Source organism: Canis aureus, chromosome 27 (assembly GCF_053574225.1).
Source record: "Canis aureus isolate CA01 chromosome 27, VMU_Caureus_v.1.0, whole genome shotgun sequence".
In the NCBI taxonomy this organism is placed as follows: Eukaryota; Metazoa; Chordata; class Mammalia; order Carnivora; family Canidae; genus Canis; species Canis aureus.
Genome location: NC_135637.1, coordinates 35,420,313 through 35,439,014, shown reverse-complemented (window position 1 = coordinate 35,439,014; position 18,702 = coordinate 35,420,313). Strand labels below are relative to the sequence as shown.

At 66.3% G+C, this 18,702-nt stretch overlaps 1 protein-coding gene and 1 long non-coding RNA gene across 3 annotated transcripts; one reads left to right on the top strand and one right to left on the bottom strand.

Annotated features, from left to right (window-relative positions):
* Window positions 1-162: 162 nt before the first annotated feature.
* Window positions 163-8,447, bottom strand: TBX1 (T-box transcription factor 1). Of its 2 annotated transcripts, XM_077874699.1 has the most exons (9): window positions 8,222-8,447; window positions 7,540-7,659; window positions 5,919-6,282; window positions 3,965-4,066; window positions 2,970-3,141; window positions 2,218-2,373; window positions 1,545-1,612; window positions 1,349-1,449; window positions 163-1,021 (listed from the first exon to the last, which is right to left on the bottom strand). In XM_077874699.1, exons 2-9 carry the CDS (start codon window positions 7,571-7,573, stop codon window positions 522-524), a joined length of 1,497 nt encoding a protein of 498 aa, XP_077730825.1. In that variant the 5' UTR covers window positions 7,574-7,659; window positions 8,222-8,447; the 3' UTR covers window positions 163-521. The 2 variants fall into 2 exon arrangements, with proteins under 2 accessions (XP_077730825.1, XP_077730824.1); XM_077874698.1 differs by having other exon boundaries at window positions 7,540-8,447.
* Window positions 8,448-10,577: 2,130 nt separating this feature from the next.
* Window positions 10,578-18,409, top strand: LOC144299245 (uncharacterized). Its single transcript, XR_013365962.1, has 3 exons — window positions 10,578-10,751; window positions 17,429-17,522; window positions 18,070-18,409. It is a non-coding gene; the product is annotated as an uncharacterized LOC144299245 (long non-coding RNA).
* Window positions 18,410-18,702: the final 293 nt, after the last annotated feature.

The window sequence follows — 18,702 nt, the reverse complement described above, 5'->3', positions numbered from 1 at the left end:
ACGCGGCGGGGCGGGCGGAGGAGGCTCGGCGGGCGCACTGCGGGCACCGCTGGGCGCCGGCGCGGGAGGCCCCGAGGCCCCGAGGCCCGAGCCCACCGGACCCGAGCCGCGGCGCCCCCCGTGCGCTCTCAGCGGACGCGAATAAACGGACACGTAGGCAGCTTCCAAAAGAGGCGAAACCTTTATCAAGTCGGCGCCGGCGCGGTATCTACAGTATCTACAAATATCTACACGTATCTACACCGCCTGCAGACGGGCTCCCGGGTCGTCTACACTGCAGCTGCCGGCCGGGCCGGGGTGGGGGCGGGGGGCGACGCGGGCTCGCGGAGAACAATAAATACCACTTCCTTCCGCCGCCGACCGGGCGCTTTGGCACTGGCGGCGCGGACCGGCCCCGCGGCGGCTCCGGGGGGGGGGGAACCGGCGAGGGCCCGACGGCTTCGCGGCTGGGCTGGCCCCGGGGCGGCAGGAGCGCGTCCTCGGGGCCCTCGGGGCTGCCCGGGCGGCGGGCGGCGGCCGCGTTATCTGGGGCAGTAGTCGTAGGAGCCGGGCGGCGCGGCCCCGGCCGACGAGTACATGTTGGCGGCGGCGGCGGCGGCGGCGGCGGCGGCGGCGGCGGCGGCGGCGGGGCTCACGGCGGGGTGGTGGTGCGCGTGCGCGTGCGCGTGCGGGTGCGGGTGCGGGTGCGGGTGGTAGCCGTGGCCGCGCAGGCCGGGCAGCGGGTAGGGCGCCGGCCGGCTCTTGGCCCCGAGGTAATGGTCGTAGGCGGCGGCCGGGTACTTGTAGGGGTGGTGGTGCAGCGGCTCCGACGCGCCGGGCGCCTCCAGGCGCAGCTCGGGGTGCGGGGGGCTGGGCCGGCCCCCGGGCGCACCGGGCAGCGGGACGAGGCCGCCGGCGCCGCCGGCCCCGGGCAGCGCGGGGCTCAGCACCCGAGCCAGCAGCTGCGGCGGGTGCGCCGGGTCCCCGAGCACGGCCGGTCCGCCCGCGTCGCGCTCGAATTCGCGCCGAGCCTCGGCCGCGTCTGCGGGGAGGGCCGGGGGTGAGCGCGCCGGGGCGGGAGCCTGGGGGATCCGCGCCCTCCCCGGGGGCCCTCCCCGGGGGCCCTCCCCAGGGGCCCGCGCCCCTCCGCGGGCGGCGGGCGGCGGGCGGCGGGCGGCGGGCGGGGCGGGCGCGGCGCAGCCGTCGGGCCGGGCGGGCGAGTGCGCGCTTGCCCGCCGCCACGACCGTTGTGCAACCGGCGCGAAGGCCGCGAGCGCCCCTGGGGCGCGGGCGAGGCCCAGCAAGGCCGCCGGCCTGGGGCGGAGCGCGCGCGGGGCCGCGGCCCGGATCCCACGACCCCCGGCCCTACCTTTCTCGGCGCCGTTGGGCTGCGTGGGGGAGGCCACGGGGTTCCGCGAGCGCGCGAAGGCGCTCATAAGCGGCAGCGCGCCGGGCCGGTGGTTCCGGGGCCTGCGGGAGGGAGGAGGGCGGCGGGTCAGGGGGCGCCCCCGCCAGGCTCCAGGCTCCGGGGCAGCGCAGTCGCCGTCTCCCCGGAGGACACTCACCAGTCCTCCGGGTCGCAGTCTCGGAAGCCTTTGGCGAAGGGGTTGCTGGCGATCTTGAGCTGCGTGATCTGCGGGTGGGGTGGGGTGGGGTGGGGTGGGGGGCGAAGCGGGCATTGAGCAAATGGGTAGGGCCCCTGCGCTGGGGGGCGAGCTCCAGTCGGGTAGTGTTTGCAGGAGCTCCCCAGGTAGGGGCCCTTTTACTCCTCGGGGACACAAACCTCCCCAGTTAACTCTCTCCTGCCAAACGGGGAAGCTCCTTTCTCGCTAAAGAACCCCTCTGTGGTCCCAAGTGACTAGGATGGAGACCCCGTGTCCCTGGCTGGGATGGGAATGTGGTCCCCTCCACCACCGACCCACAGTGTGTGTGTGTTGGGGGGGGATGCCCTAGGAATTTGGGTAAGCCGTGGATCAGGCCCCTGATGGGGAGTTTCCGGAATGGTTTGAAAACAAACTTTCAGGCCGCACTGACAGTTGCTGCTGGAGAGGTCAACCTGATAGGAGGCTGGGCCAGCCTGCAGCAGAGGAGAGGAGGCTGCTTGAGGCCCTTGGGGGGGCAACCCCACGGTGTTGGATCCCACCAGAACCCAAAGCTTTGGTTACAAACCTTTGTCCCCAGGCAGCACTGGGAAATTGCAACCCAGTAGTACTGAATTTGCCCATCCCAGGGCCTCACCCGGTGGTTCTGGTAGGCAGTGACCGCCGTGAAGCGCGTCTCCTCAAATACGAAGGTTTTAAAGTTCTCCTCAGCATATTTCTCACTATCTTTGCGTGGGTCCACATAGACAACATGGAAGCGGGGCTGGTATCTGTGCATGGAGTTGAGAATAATCTGGAAGACAAGGTGGCAAGTTTGGAACTAGGAAATGGGCAAAGGTCTAGATAGGCAGTGAACTTCCCGGAGAACTTGGACAAAAGCCTGAACTCTCAAAATGAGGTCCGGTTATGGGGCTCAAGTGGAGACTGCAATCAACTGGGACCACAAGGAAAGTCTCTAAATGGCAAAAGATCAGGATTACGATCCTCTCTCCGTAGGTCCTTGAGAACTACTTGAGGCACCCAGTGGGTGGGTGGGAGGTGGCTGGAGGCCAGAGCTCAGCCTGGCAGGAAAGCAGCATCACCCTCCTGGATTGTGCAAAGCCTCCTGCAGCCACCCCCCCCCCCCCCCAGTATCACCACACGCACACAAACCGCCCCATCCTTTCTAGTTAAAAAGTCTCCAGCAAAAGATCAGGAATGGGGTATGGGGAGCACAGTGACACCCTCTCCAGGCCCGAGGGCCACTGGGCCCACTCTGCTCAGCCTGTCCCTCATTCACACCCCGAGCTGCCCAAGCTCTGCGTCTGGTTCTGGTCAACAGGAACGCTGGAGGGCCCACACCGGGACAGCAACAGCGAGGTCGCCTGGGGAGGTGCGGGGGTGGCTCACATGGCCGTTGTCATCCAGCAGGTTGTTGGTCAGCTTGAGCTTGTCAAAGGACACGATTTGCTTCATCCACTGTGCACCCTTGGCAGGCGAGTCAGGGTGGTAGTGTACACGGCCTGGCGTGGCGGGGTCCGCCTTCCCGGCCACCAGCCAGGAGGAGCTGTGGAAGGCGTACCTGGGGCAGCACGGGAACAGGGGGTCATGCCATGCGGGGTGAACCGAGAGGGCCTTGCGGAGTGCACCCCAGAAGTGCCTCTGATGATTTCCCCATCACGGGTGAAATGGAGCCTTCGGCTGCCACACAGACTGGCAGCGTTTCCGAGGGGCACCGGGAAGAAAACAGAAAATTCCCTCCCGTCCCAACACACGAGACGACAGGAAGCCGGGCACCGGGGGAGGAGGCCGGACGCCACATTTCGCCGCACGCGGGTCTGCGGCTCGGGCCTCCCCACCACCGGCTCGAGTCGGATTTGGCAGCGCCGGCGGCGGCCTCGGGCGCAGGGCGGACCACGGTCTCTTTATTAATTGCTGTTAATTGTCCGGGCGGCTGAGACCCGCCCTGCATAATCTCTCCCGGCCACCCCACCTTTCCTGCTCGGCTCCAGGGCCCAGCATTCCCCGGGAGTGGGGGCAGGGGACAAGGTGCCCACGCTCACCTCGTGGGAGAAGGAGACGCGAAGAAAGGCAGGGGCTGTGTGCGAGGGGCCTCAGGCCAAGCTGGCCCAGGGGCGTGGGAGCTGCCTCAGGCCTACGCCGGTGGAGGGGCCCAGCCTGTGTGACCTCCTGAGGGGAGTTCCCAAGAACCGCTGGGGGTGGGGTGTGTGGGTCTGGGGTCTGACGGGGCTGGGGAGGGAGGAGGTCACGGGGCCCGTGGGGCAGCCGGGGCAGGTGCTGGGACTCCTGGTCACTAATGTCCTCGTGGGCTGCCCTCAGAGGCGTCACCAGGCGGGGACCGGCCGCTCCCCAGGGCACCCTCCCTGGTCCCGCTGGGCGCTCACCGGTAGCGCTTGTCGTCCACGGGAACGAAGTCCATGAGGAGCATGTAGTCGGCCATGGGGTCCATGCCGAAGAGCTTCACTTGAAACGTGGGGAACATGCGCCTGGGGGCGGCGAGGCCTCCGGTCACCTCGGGTGGGGGAAGGCAGGGCTGCCCCACCTCGACCACCCCAGGACGGTTCAGCGCCGGGCCCCTCCATCCCCTCTCCTCTGCCTCAGCTACTCTAACCCAACCGGGCCCTGGCCCAGCCAAGGGTAAATGGAGTGTCAGGGCAGCCCCCTGCCCCCTTTTTTGAAACCCCAGAACGGCTCCCTAAGCCCTGGAGCGGAGCCTCCCCGCCCCAACGTCATCTGTGGCTTCTTCTGCCACCTTTGCGTGCACAGAGCCGGCCTAGCATTTGCCGATTCTCGGCTGTCCGGCCCAGAGCGAGCCTCAGCCGGCAGCACCTATCAGCAGACTCCCACGACGCGGTCCCGGAGATCCTCGGCCCTCCAGAGCCTCCCCAGCTCCATCTAAGAGACGGATGTGAACTCCCGGCTCGAACAAAGTGAAACCAGGGCACTCTGTGTGGCTCCCAGGAGTCCCGCTTGCCCTTTCGGCTGGGTCTGCGGCTGCTCCGCAATCCCTCCAACGAGGCTGAGGGCTCGGAGCCCATAGGCTCAACTCTTAGGCCCAATGGAGGAGTCTCCCCACCTTCCTCGGGACACACACAAGTTCCCACCGGCCACAGTAACCCCCCGGACTCAGCTCCTCCGGGAGAACCTGGCTCGTGCTCTCGTGGTCACCTAACTCTCCCCTCCCCTGGACTCTGACTCTATGACCCATCCAGGCTCTTGAAAGGACATTCTGTGGCTCCCGCATGGGCCGCCGACCGTGCGCCGGCCCTGTCCCTGACGGCACAGCAGTGCCAGCCACCCGGCCCAGGAGGGCTGCGTGAGGCTTGGCTCCCACCTGCCCTTCCTACGGCTTCCCCTCAGAGGCAACTCCCTGCAGGCGGTGGGCAGAAAGCAGATGCCATGGAGCCAGCCCTCCGGGTCAGACCTGCCACCGCCGCCTCTGCAGGCCGGTGGGTGCTGCAGAACGGTGGCTTTCGGGGTAAAGCCTGGCCACAACCAAGGCCCTTGCTGGGCTGGACCGGGCCAGAGGCTGGGGCGCCGTCCTCGGGGGACAGTAAGGAGAGCCCAGAGAAGACGCGCAGAGCTGAAGCTGAGCATAGGCCCCAGGATCCCCAGGGAGGACAGCCGCGGCAGCGAAACAGAAACCGCGAGAAGGCTCTGCAAACAGGCCCTGAGCTCCCCTTGGCTGTGTGGACGCAGAGCTGGTGTCTCCGTGTGTACATTAGACACAGCCCGGCACCCGCCTTTGTCTGCTGGTCAAATCGGTTGCATCGCAAAACTTGTTCCCCTTCTCTCTGGGCCCTTAAAACAAACACAGGCCAATTGGAAGGCTGCGGCCCCGGCCCCGGCCCCAGAGCCAGGTCCCACAATCACGCGGAATTTAGGCCCGAGGAAGGTGGGTCGCAACCTCCAGCAAAGGGGGGATACTGTTTTTTAAGGGTCTCCGCTCTCTGCTGCCGTGCTGCAGACAACTGCCCAGCTGCCCCTCTCCAGCTAACCCGTGTCCACTGAATTGGGGAACTAAAGACGTGACTTTCCTTTGAGGTGGGAGCCACCGGGAGCCGGTCGGCGAGGCCGCGCGCCGGTAGCCGAGAGCTCCGGGCCGGCCTGGGCTTCCGGCGGCGGCGGGCGCCTCGGGGCTGCGGGAGGGGCGAGCCGGCCGCCGCGCTCCTCCACCCGCCGCCTTCCGTGGCTGCCCGCGCCCGCGTCGCCGGAGCCGGGACCGCGGGGAGCCAGAGCCAGCTCGCGCCTGCAGGGGCCGCAGGTGGCGGGCCGCGCCCCCACCCGCCGGCGGGGCCCACGCGCGGGGAGGGTCGGGCGGCGAGGGGGCTCCCTGACCTGCCGGCCTTGGTGACGATCATCTCGGTGCCCAGCTGGTTGAACTCGTCCCACAGCGCCTTCATCTCCAGCTGCACGCTCACGCTGGCCACCTTGGCGTTCTTCTTCACCGGCGCCTTCGCGGCGGCCGCGCAGCTGGCCCCGGGGCCCTCGGGCTCGGCGGCGGCGCTGCTGGCGGCCCCGGCGGCCGGCACGAACGGGTAGGCGTGCGGCGGCGGGCCCGGGGCGCCGGGGGCGGCGGCGGCGCACGGGTCGTAGCGCGGCGGCGGGGGCTCGCGCGGGCCGTAGGGGTCGGCGCCCGGCGACGCGGCGCCCGGGAAGCCCCCCGCGGCCCCCAGGCTGCTCAGGCTGCTGGCCGTGAAGGCTGCAACGTCGCAGAAGTGCGAGAGCTGCGTGAGCCACGGGCTGGACACGGCGGAGATCATGACCCGCGGGCCGCCGCCGCCGCCGCCCCGCCGAGGTGAGCGCTGCCCCGCGCCCCGGGCCGAGTGGCGGGCGTGCGCTGCGCCCCGGGCCGCGCCGCCCACACCGCGGGCCGGCCCCGAGGAGGCGCCCCGCCCCGCCCCGCCCCGCGCCCCCCCGCCCCCGGCGCCGAGACAATGGGCTCGCTCCCCTCCCCCGCGCTCGCCCCTCCCCCGCCCTGCCCCCCGCCCCAGCCCCCAGCCCGCCCGCCGCGGCTCGCTCGGCCCGGGCCCCCCGACCGCCCGGACCGGCTCCCCAGAGCGCCGGGCCGCCCGCCGCCCCTCGCTCTGCCGCCCTCCCGCGTTGCGTTTCTCCTTTCTCTCTCTGGGCTCTTTTCCCAATTTGTTATTTCTTTACCTTTGTCTCCCTCGATGAAAATTTCCCTCCCAATCCTCTTTCCTTCTTCCACTATCTCTTTCGTTTCTCTTTATCCCTGTTTTATTTTTTGCCTCCTTCTTTCCCCACTTCTGTTCCTCTCCTTTCTTTCCACTTCGTTTTTCATCACTTCGTCTTTCTTTTCCAGTCTGCCTTTTGCCTCTTATTTCTGTAGGTCTTTTCCTGTTATTCAGGGATTTTTCCTTTTTTTTTTTTTTAACAAAATAAAAACTGGAGATTTTCTCTAGCTTTTCGCTTTCTTTTATGACTTTATTTTCTGTCTTCCGTTTCCCTTCACTTCCTTCTTTTTCGTTCTCGCTCTCTTTATTTCTTTATCATCTCTCTCTTTTTTCCTACCTTCCTTTTGAGCTTTTTGTGTTTTCTCTCTTCTCAATTTCTTTTCCTCCCGCTGCCCTCACCACTTTCTCTCTCTCAGTTTTCCCGGGTTCCCAGACTCTATGACACCCTCCTTTCCTGCCACCTTCCCTCCACCTCTCTCAGCTTGCGGCCACCTCTGCCATCTGCCTCTGGTCCTCCCCTCCTATCCTGCCTGGCTTCCACCAGTCCCGTTCTGGGCCTGAGTCTAGCCGCTTGCAGGTCTCTGCAGCTGGGTCCCCAGGCTGGAGGGTGCACAGGCTTTGGGCGGGATGCCTGCCCGTCTTCCTTGCTCCTGGAAGCCTGGAGCCCACCCCGCCAGAGCTCCCTCCACCCACTCTGGGCCCCACGGCAGCAGTGGCAGGGGGTCTGGCGGGCGGGTCCCCGTAGACACAGCAGGGCGGCTCACCTTCCATGTCCCTGGTGACGGTGCTGAAGTGCATCCCGGCCGGGGATCCCAGCAGCCGGCGGAGCTTCGCCGGGTCAGAGGACCGGGGGCCCAGGCGAGCGCTGCGCTCTGCGGCCTCTGCTGCAACCAGAGAGGCGATGCTGAACGCGCTGGCCCGGGGAGACAGCGGGCTCCGCGCGTCCATAGGCGCCCCGGCGGCCTGGCCGGCGCCGCCTCCGACTGCGTGCACCCAGCCGCACCAAGGCCGGCCCAGCCCACGGGACCCGGGGGCGGGGGCCTGCGGTGCCACTCACAGCCTCCAGCCCCGGGCCCCGGGGATTATGGCGTCACGGCCCCCCACTCTGGGCTGGTGGCCGCCGAGGGGCCCAGATGGGTGGAGCGCCCTAGGGGGGTGTGCGGGCCCTTCTGCTTTTCAAGCTCCCTGCCCCGGCCTCTGCTCCCGGGGACCTCCGTGACCAGCGCCCTTCGAACATCCCGCCGTTCCCACCGAGGCCGGGGTTCCCTCTGTCCGGCGAAGCCACCGTTGCGTCCTACAGCCCCCGAGTGGAGGCAGCTACACCCGGAGCGCCCAGCCTCAGCCCGTGTCAGTGAGGCACCGAGTGATCGCCGTGGGGCCGCCTGGGCTCAGCCGTGCCCCTGCCCTCGGCCCCTCCCGCCGCCTCCTCCCTGGCTGCCCCTGCACCTGGGTGAGGAGAGGGCAGTTCGGGCTCGGCACCGGCCACAGGCGGGCAACCCCCAGCGGGGGCGTCGTCCGGTCCTCAGCGCGGCGGAACAGGACCCAGCGGGCAAACGCCCCCAGCCCCCTTCGGCCGGCCCACTGTCGTGGCTGGGGACCCGGAGCAGAGGGACGCCGCCCAGGCCAGGCCGCGCAGCCCGGGAGCCCGAGTGTCACGCGCACCCGCGCGCACCACCCGCCTCTGGCCAGGACGCTTATACATCCGGAGGGTGGGCAGTGCCCGCTGCTCCGACCTCCCCGCGCACCGGCCGGGCGCAGGGAGGGCCGGGGGCGGGGCCTGCACTGGCCCAGGGAGCCGGGGACACGTCGGAGGAGTTCAGCCCGCCGGGTCGGATTGTACGCGGCCCCCTGCCACCCACCTTACATCCAGGCTGCCCACCTGGGAAGGCCCCGCTGCCTTGGTGCCCAGCCAGGCCCAGCACCGGGAGGCGAGGCCCACCCTGAGGCCTCAAGGCCTCTAGGCCCAGGCATCTGCCACACTGAGGCCTAACTTGGCCTGTGCCTTTCCCCACCTACTGCCGCTGGGGTCTTTTCTGACCGATTCAGGGCATCCGTGGCTTTGCTGCCCAGTCTCCCCAGCAGAGCACCAAGTCTCCCAGCCTCCCAGGAGCCTCTCTGGCCCTTCACCGAGGCTCCTCTGTTTCCAAGGCTTCTCCGCCCGCAACCATGTTGTAGGCCTTCGCCTGCGCTTGCCTGGGATGAGGGTGGGAGGCAGGCGGCCTCTCCCAGAGCTTCTACAATCCCTGGAGCCTCAGACCCCAGGCTGGAGAGGGTGCTGGCTAGGAAGTGGGCAAGGCTCAGGAACTGAGGACTGGGGAGTAAGCTCCAGTGGGAAGGAACTGGCTCCTGGGCCTGAGGTCCAGGAAAGAGCATGAGGTGGTGAGTGCAGCAGGGCAGCATGTGGGCATGTGGCTGGGGCGTGGTGTGTGTGACTTCCTGGACAGGGAGCCCCCCTTACCTGCCCCCCCCTGGCTGTGGCTGTAGTTGTGGAGAGTGGAGGGAGAGGGAAGCTGTCACCAGAGCCTGCCCCCAGCCCTCAGTGGCCATTTGGGGCTGTGACAGTGACACTGACCTGTGGGACCTATGGACAGGTCCAGGGACGAGTGAGATGTGGAACCAGCTGGGCTTAAGGGCCCTCTTTCCCCTCCCGGAGCAGGGCAGCCCACTGCCTCCAGGACTTCAGAAAGAGCTGCTTCTGATGGAGGGGAGAACCCAGCTGGGAGGGGACATTGGTGGGGCCAGGTCACGGCAGTGTTGCAGGAGGCGTGCCCACTGCTGGCGGTCCACCCCCAGAGAGGCGTGCAGGGCAGTGTCATCTGGGGTATCTCCTGCTGGCAGTCCGCGCCCAGAGAGGTCCTGGGCCCTGAAGACTGTGGGGGGCCGATGTGGGGGCTCTGGGAGGGGCTCCCATGTGTGGTTGTGCCTTATCTGGGATGCATGCTGCCCCAGCCCCGGGGGGGGATGCTGGAGGCTGTGTCCTGTGCACCTGGGGAGCCTTCTGCGTGTATCTGGGCACACACCTGAGGGTAGTGGCCAGATGTGGAGACAGAGGGTCACACCAGTATTGAGAAGGGAGAAGTGAAAGTGAAAAGCCCTGGGGCTTCCTGGATGGGTCTCTGGGGCACGTCCCGAGGCCCTGGGCCCTCGGAGTCTGAGGTGGTGGAGGGGAGCGCAGGATCCTCCCAGCCCCCCTTAACCCCTTCCTGCCGGAACTGGGACCTGCTGGGCGGGGCTGGGAGGAAGCAGAGGACCCTGTGGGGTGGGCAAAAACCCTGGTGGAGGAAAAGTGCACTGGGGAGAAGTTGGGGGGGGGCCTCACCCGGGCGCTCCGCCGTCGCGGGGTCCATCCCTTTCCACCCGTCGCGGCTCCTCACCCTCGCGCCCGCAGAACCCGCGCCCCCTGCTCTGTGCCCGGGACCCGCGGCCGGAGGGGCCCGAGGCGCTCGAAGCGCGAGGCCGCCGGAGCCTCCAGCCCCGCAGAGTCTCTGCCTCCACCGCCCCCCGGGCCGCGCCTCCTGGGAGCAGCCTCGGTCCCTGCAGGGGCGCGCGCAGCCCTCCGCGCCCCGCGCCCCGCTCCGCGCCCCGCGCCCCGCCCGCAGCCGGAAGGAGCGCGCCCCCCCCCCGCCGGCGCCCCGCACCCCGCGGCCCCCGAGGGAGCGCGCCCGGCCGCGGGAGGCCTTCCCCTCACCTGGCCGGCCGCCGCTCCCTTCCGCCTCGCTCCCCCTGCCGGCCGCGCCGCCAGCACCGCGAGGTAGGAGGCCCGGCGGGGCGCCGGCCTGGGCGGCCGGGAGGGCCCAGCGGCGCGGAGCGGGAGCCGCCCGGGGTCCGCCTCCCCCGCCCCGCCGCCCCCCTGCTTTGGGCGCGCAGGGGACGCGGGAGCCGCGTCCTGCAGCGCGGCTGACCGCGAGGTCAGGGCCGCCGTGAGACCATTCTACAGGCCCTAAGACCGAGGCTGGCGGTCGCGGGGCCCCGGCAGGTACGGGGTGGGGACCAGAAGTCCGGAGGGGGGCGGGGGAAGGGGGCGGGAGGGGCCCGGCGGGGCGGCCTGAGCACCCGCCCGGCGGCAGCCGGTGCTTCCCTCTGGGCCCTGCGCGGGGTCCCACGTGCGCGCTGGCTGCGCCCCGCACCACCCCGGGGAGTACAGCGCCCCCCACGGCGCCCCAGCATCTCTGGAGTTTGGCCCGCAGCAAGCCGGGTGTGGAGGTTCCCCCTCAGCGCGCGGGAGGCGGCCCCTGAGTCTGGGCTGCCAGGCTCCCGCCCAGCTCCGCCTCCCCAGAGTGCACGTGTCTCCCCCAGGGGAGCGTCACCACAGGCACCCTACCCTTTTGGCAGGACCCCACTGCTCATCTTCCGTCCCTTGTAAAGGCACATCCCTGGCGCTGCCGGCGCGGCTGCTAAATCACTCCGACCCTCTCCATCCCCAGCCCCCCCGAGGGACCCGTGCACCCTCGTGTAACTCTGGCCCGCGCGAAGCCCTGGGTCCTCGCGCCCGAGTGCTCCTGAAGACTAGGGCACGCCACCCGCGCCCCAGGTGGATCCGTGCTGGTGCCTCCAGGAGGATGTGGGTATGTGGCGCACTGGAGACCCCCCTCCTCCAGGAACCAGATTTTGGGTCGGGTCGGAACCCTGTTGCACCTCCCAGGGCACAGACAGAGAAGAGCCTGGCTTTAGGCATTACCTGATCCCATTAAATCGTTTTAGGAAAGATCAGCCAGGAACTGCCGCAGGTGTCTGCTCAGGGGTCTCAAAGTGGCCTCAGGGGTCTCAAAGGAAAGTCCTGCACCAGAGAGCACCCTGGACCCTGCCTCTCGGCCTCAGTCAGCGCCAGATCGAAACTTCTTGGGCTCCACAGGGCAGCAGTGGGGGTGGGTGGGAGGGACGCAATCTTTGCTGGAGCCCAGAGGGGCGGCGGGCACAGTGGGTGGCTCTGTCCTCCCTTCTCAGCTCCCTCCCCACCTTGCCGCCTGGCCCTCCCGATGAAGCCTGACACAGAAGAATCTTGGCCCCTGGAGCGCGCCCCATCATTTCTTCATTCAGTGAAGGTCCTTTGGCCCTGACGCTGCAAACGTGGCTTTCAGGGTGGTGCTAGTGTGGACAGGTGGGGACCCCAAGCTCTGGAGGTGGACAAGTCGGGCTGCTACTCCCACGCTCTCTGCACAGTGGTTGGGCTGTAGCCTCTCACCTTCTTTCTGGCCACTGGCCACCGATGGGGTAGAAGAACCTCCAGCTCCTCGCTGCGGAGGGTTGGGCTCCGTCGTTGTTCCCCCCACCCCCACCCCAGGGTCCGCATCAAAGCCTCAGAGCCCAAGTTGCACTGTCAGTGGGCACCCTGCATGGGGTGCTGTTTGCCGGAGCACCAGCTGACTACATGCCATGGCTTAGAAACCCTCTGGGTGCTGGGCTGGCACTCCGGGCGGTGGGGGGGTTCTTCAGGGGCCGTGGTGTGGCCTGGGCCCCTACTTGGGGGCAAGAGCAGTTTCCTGCCCCGGTCCTGCACTGTGCTGCACACCTGATGTCTGTGACACCGTCCTGCAAAGTTGCAGGAAGCGAATCCCTGTCTCAGCTTGAGGACTCAGTATGTCTGGAAGAGCAGTGGCTCGATTCACCTCTAACTGCTCCCCAGCCCTTCCCTCCCCATGCCCCTCCCCCTGCGAAGCAGAAGTCCTGGTGAGCTCCCCCCTAGGCTCCCTGCTTGGTGCTGGGCTCTGTGGGTGAGGATGGGTGGCTGCCCAGTCCCTGATTCTGGGGGGTGTCAGGCAGCCGGCAGAAGCCCTGGCTGGGGGCCTGGGCCCACAGTGGGGTTCACACGGAGGGGACAGAGGACTCTGCGGGGATGCCCGAGTGAGCTGGCTGAGCGGATCCTATGAAGTACTTGGTAGAGGTCCAGGAGTTAGACACAGCCTGGTGTGTGCTCTGGTGGCTTGGAGAGGACAGGACTGGGAGGGAGTTGAAGCCTGACTAGGGAAGGGGCTGGCCCTCTCCCTGCCCCGGTGACATCCTGGGGACTCTCTTTGGACCCCAGTGCCACCTGCCCGTGGTCCTAGAGCAGGGCTTGCTGAGGCTCTGGAGTGCTGGCGCCTGGGCCCTGGAGACTCCCACAAACACTAGCCCCTGCCAGGTGAGCAAACGGGAACTGAGGGTCGATGGGTGGATACCAGAGGGGATGGCAGTAGTGGGAAGAAGAGAGAGCAGGACAGCGGGACCCTCCTCCTGTGACACCAGGCCCCTCAGAGCCGGGAGGGGGTGCAGAGCTGGCTTACAGCCTCCCTCTACCAGGGGCCTAGCTGTGCCCCCTCACTGTGGGTGCTGCCCTTCAGGGGGACCTGGTGGGGAGATGGTGAGAGGGATGGCGGCCGGATGTGGCTGTCAGCTAGGCCTGGGCGATAGCCACCCCCTCCCCAGCCACCAGGGCCTCCTGCAGTCTGGAAGTTCCCACAACTCCAGAACAAACAAACAAACAGACTGATGCATAGCCAGGCCCTGGGCCCCTCTCCGATTTCTGGGCCTGTTGATTTAGCTGCCCACTTGGCGGGAGGACCCAGCCACATGGGGAGCCGGCTGTCCATCTGTCTGTCCATCTCCTGGTCACACCAGCCCTTCCACCCCAGGTGCCTTCAGGCACAGGCGGGGCTCAGAATCCCAGGTGACATAGATTTAGGCGGCCTACCCATGACGGGACTGAGGCAACCAGCCTCGCCAGCGCCCCTTGGGTGCCCTCTCTGGCCAGGCAGGACAGGAGGACTTACACTTTCCGGGGAAAGGGACAGGCCCCAGAAGTTCCTGGGGTGTGTTGGCTGAAGGTGAGTGGCCAGAAGATGGAGAGCTCCTCAGGTTCCTCTGGTGAGCGGGGGAGCCAGCGCCCCCTTCTCAGGCACTGACATGGCCTCGACACCACCACATGGCCTTAACACACTCACGCGCACGGGCATGAATGTACATGCACGCACACACCACACACATACACAAGCACACCTGCAGATGTGTGCACACACCCACACATACATCTAAGTGTGGGACGCACGTGTACTTGTGCACACACTGGACACAAGCATGCATACCTGTGAGCAGGGGCACAGACCCACATACCGTATATACACGTGTGCACAAGGGCCCGCACGTGTTCATGTACAGACTCCCGTACAAACTAGAGTGCGCATGTCGGCACGTGCAGAACCCATACGTGGGCACACATGTGTGTGCAAGTGTACCCCCCAGCGGCCGCTGTGCCGAGTCTTCAGTGTCTGCGACACTCATGTCACTAACTCAAGTGGAGCTCAGATTTACTTGACTTGGATGAGGTCCGTGGGGAGCTGCAGGTACCATGTGATGAAGGAAGAATAAAACGTGGCAGTCCACCCCTGCTGGGCAATTTCCTGAAGGTGTGACACACTAAGATGATACCCCAGGGCGGGGAGGTCTACCCGCCGGGATGATGCCCTCGGTGGTGGGTACAGTCAGACTCTCCCAACAGGGATCCTTCTGGGTGGAATCACCTGGGAGGTCGGTCTCCACACTCAGGCCCCAGCCCTGCATCGGGCTTGGTGGCCAACATGAGCCCTGGGAGGCTCCAAAAAGTAAGAAACTGGGGACAGGGCCAGAGACAATGAAGAATGGCCATGAAACCAGTTACATCAGCACCACTATTAACAGGGGCTAGTGAGGGCATGCTCCCCTAAAGTTTTTGATCTATTAGATCTCCTCTTACGGATACTTAGAGCATTTGAAATAATTAAATATATCTAACTTGGAATTTTTGTTATGTTTTAGAAATTAAACTCAAGTTGTCCACATATTCACTGTGACAACAAAGCGTGACTACTTGGAGCAGCTCTGTGTCAAAATCTGGTCCAAGTGCAGTGGAGAATTGGCTCTGCACCTGTGCCCCTCTTTGTCCACTCTGCTCCCTGGCTGAGCCCCCAGGGCTGCTGGATGGTCCCCATTAGCCCAGGACCATTCTCTCAGGTGCCGTAAGCCTGGCAGCCAGAGCCTTTGCACCCACTGCCCTCAGCAGGCCCACCCTGGTTCTCTCCGCCCGCTGACCTGGCGCTGAGGGCAGGTGGACTGTCCAGTCTGGGGCCGGTGGCAGGAACGCTGCTGTCATAGCAGAGTTAGCGTGAGGGCACGGTGGCCCGATGGGCAAGGCTCTAGCATGTGGGCTCCCCCACCAAGGGCCAGCACCCAACAGATAGATGGGAGACTGAGGCCCCCTGGAGATCCGGGGAGGCAGCCAGACCTTCGTGGTGGGTGCCACTCCCAGCAGATTTCCAGCCCTGCCTGGTCTCCTGCCTTTCTGGAAGAAGGCTGTGTGCATTGGGGGGAAGCTGCTGGGGAAAAAGCCAGCGCTACCATTTTGGAGAATTGACTCCATCAGGCAGGACTAGGTCTTCTCAGCCCTTCGGAGCAGGGTGGAACCAGGGGCGGCTCAGTCATCACGAGCTGGGGCCAGGCGTGATCCTCGCTCTGCGGTGTTCTGTGTCTGAGATGCACCTTGGCCTCTCCAAGCGTCAGTGTTCCTGTCTGAGAAATGGGGAGAATTCTCAAGGACGCAGGGAGCTCTGTCAGCTCTTAAACGTGGTTTCTCAACTGATACCGCCATTGCAACGGCCCTGGCCTCCTTGGGCAGCCCCCCAAATCTCAACTGGTCCCCCCCCCCAGACTGGGTAGGGCAGCTATTGCCTCTGTGATTCTGTGGGGCCGCCAGGCCCGGCTTGGGATTCAGTGGCCCAGTGGGGAGCAGTGGTGGCTGTGTCCCCGAGAAGCCCAGTTAAACACTCTGCCCAGCTTTCACACCTGGCCCAGGTGTCTAGACTCAGCCTCAGTTTCCCCATGTTCACGAGCACGGCTCCACCCCACCCCAGCCAGACAAATCCCTTCCCTCCTCCGACTCTGCTGAATCAGGTTGGAATTTCTCAAAAGCAAACAAACAGGCGAGCTCAGAGTTGCGGTTTTCAGAGCTCAGATTCCTCCCGTCTGTCTGAGCCAGCATCCAGCCCGGCCGGCCGCCCCCAGGCAGGCTGGACGGGCCCCCAGCTGAGCCCCCCGGTCCCCGGCTGTTGGAGCGGAGTGGGGGTACCAGGCTCAGAGCTGACCCGCAGCACCGGGCCGCCCCACTTCCCTCTCGAGACCCCGCAAGCGAGGCAGGAGGCCGCGGACGGCGCCAAACACAAGGGACACCTGGCCTGGTGCGGGCCCAGCTGGACGTGGGGACGGTGACCGGTGATGTGCCCGGATGAGGCAGGGCTGTGGGGGTCGGAGGGTCGGGGGCTCAGGGGATGGGGCACTGGGGGGCTGACCCCAGGCAGCGGGCACAGCAGCGCCGGGGGTGATGTCGAGGCGCAGGGGCAGGGCCCGGGTGGCCGTGTGGGAACGCGGGGGTGGGAGGCGGGCGAGGGGGCGGGAAGGCACCTCAAGGGGCAGAAGGGGCTAGGAGGGAGGGCTGGGGGAGGGGAGGGGCGGAGGGGGCTCTCGCCAGGTGGTCTTAATCTCCTCAGTGAAATAGGAGTCCTGGGGGCGGGCGGGGGAGGTGGGAGCTGAGACAGCTGCGGGGAGGGGACAGCCTGACAGCCCTGAGGCCCCCCAGACTGGGAGCCCCTGCCTGCCCGCCCGCTCCCTGAGTCGGTCCTGGGATGGGTCCCGGCCGGAGCCGGTTCTTCTGGCCACCCCTCCCCTCCCCCTCGGCCCCTGCCTTCGCCCAGAGGGTCTGGCCTGCGTCTGGGTGGATGTGGAGGGCCCCGGCCTTGCCTGCTGTCTAAACAGCCGTCGGTGGCGGGGCGGGGCAGGGGCTGGGTCACCGTTGGGCTCCGAAGCCCCGGCCTGGATCCCCACGGACCCACTGCGCTGTCCGCGGCCCTGCGGTCACCCCGTGGGGGCGGGCAGGAGGAGGGAGGGGCCCCTGGCCTAGCCGGCCCCCTCAGCTTCTCCTGGCCAGCCCTCCACAGGCACCCGGACGGACGGAAGGGAGGCACTGGCGGGCCTGCTCTTTTACCCACCAAGGGGGCTCCCACCGACAGAGAAACTGAGGCTGAGAGGGGTGTGAAATTGGCCTTGGCCACCAGGCAGTGGGGACAGGAGGGGACGTGGGCAGCATGGAGGCGCCGGCTGCCCCATCCTGCTAAGTGGGTGCTTGGCGCCAGCTGTGCTGGGCGGACAGACAGACAGATGCGAGCTTTCACTGGTGTCCCAAGCCAACCTAGCCCCTCCTTCCAGGGTGTTTGCCAGGACCTAATGCACCCAGGCCGCCCCATGCTGGGCAGGCGTACGGGCGGCGCCAGGCTGTCTCAGGCCTCCCTGGGAATGGCCAGGCCCCGGGGTGGATGCGAGGGTCCGAGGTGCCCACCAGAGAAACCAAGGAGGCCCTCCAACAAGGGCGAAGTGAAGTGGGAGCACCTGGGGCTCCCCAGGCCCGGCTTTCCTTCCGATTCCGTGGCAGGCCCCTCTCTGAATTGCCCACCTGCCTGGGTCCTGGCTCCCGTCTGGGCCCCTGGCCATGTGGCCCCTCCTCCTTGGCTCTGTGCCATGGTTCTGTCCCCGGTGACAAACCCATCATGGGACTGTAGCCCTTTGCACCTGCTGGGCCCTGCACTCTGTAGGGTAGGGCGGGAGGGTGGTACTCACTGCAGGGCATTTGCTAGTGGTGTCACTGTTCCCTTCCAGGCCGGGAACCAGGAGGCTGAGAAGGGAATCGGGGCCAGTCTGGCCCACACGTGGACAGCAGCGGTGAGCAGCAAGGCCGGTCCAAGCTGTTTCGGTAGGTGGCCTCAAAAGCTTCCACAAGAAGGTGGCACATGGATGGGGCTCAGCTCGCTCTGGTCAGCTGGATCAGGGCTGAGAGCTGGGGAGTCAGCCTGCACTGGTGGGGGAAGGTGGAACTGGCCCCTTCAGCAGAGCGCCCAGAAGGTCCCCGAGGCCTCAGGTGTCGCTGCTCCCCTAAGCACCTCCGACAAGACCAAGACGACTGCTCATCACTTTAGAGGAAATGTTTGCGGATTCTTCCCTACCATCTGCTAAACCCAGCCACAGGCTGCCTTCAGGGGAGACTGCCCCTTCAGTCTGGGGAGCTGGAACGTGGAGCTACCCTATAGATGTCTGCAGGGCTGTCCCTGGGCAAAGGAAGCAGCCCGGGTCTAGGGGAGAAATTTCTGGAAGGAGGTTTGTTGCTCCCAGATGGAGAAGAGAAGTGATGTTGTGCAGAGTGTCTGGGAGTCAAGCAAAGAAGGGGAGCATCGGGAAGGGAGGAGGGGGCGGGGGACATGGGGCCACTGCACTGGATCTGAAGGGCATTTTCCTGATTCCAGCTTTGGGCTCCTGGCCTTCCTCCTGGGACCCTCGGCGGGAGTCTGTTCTCTGCCCGTCAGCTGCCCAGGGGCTGCCGACCTGGGGCCTGGATGCTGAGGACCTTGGAGCCCACATGTCCATCGGCCCAGCGGGAGCCTGAGCCCTCCTCCCTCCCAGCCCAGGACTGGGGAAGTGAGGACTAACCATGTTCTGGATCAGGGCATAAGGGCAGAGGTCTGAGGCTGGAGGACGTGTCGCAGGTCAGCCCAGGGGGGCCTCAGGGGCTATTGTTGTGAGTAGCGGTCATTGATTGGTTGGTGCCCAGCATTGTGTCAATAAATTGTACCTGTTATATACACACCTCACAAAGTGACGGTGGTCATGGTGGAGGTGCCGAGGACGCTGCCCCAGCGCTTGGACACTGCCCTCTTGGTATCACCTGTCACCTCCTCCATTCTACATGAGCTGCCTCTCTTAATATGGCCCCAAGTATCCCTGGCTCTGATCTTGAGGCTGGATGTCTTCAAAGAAGTGCCCAGGCCCTTCCTGAGCTCCTGGCAGCACCCCGACCCCATTCCACCCCACCAGTTGGTCTGTGGCCCGGACCTCGTCCCAGAATAGCTCATCGCAGCCATACGCGACAGCCAGCATCA

Bases quoted from the DNA above. Each gene is read 5' to 3' on its own strand.
- TBX1 (XM_077874698.1), bottom strand. From the start codon at position 7,723: ATGGACGCGCGGAGCCCGCTGTCTCCCCGGGCCAGCGCGTTCAGCATC. The intron at 1,450-1,544 runs GTGAGTGTCCTC...TCCCTCCCGCAG, and splicing joins GACTGCGACCCGGAGGACTG to GCCCCGGAACCACCGGCCCG. The intron at 1,022-1,348 runs GTAGGGCCGGGG...CCCTCCCCGCAG, and splicing joins GCCCAACGGCGCCGAGAAAG to ACGCGGCCGAGGCTCGGCGC.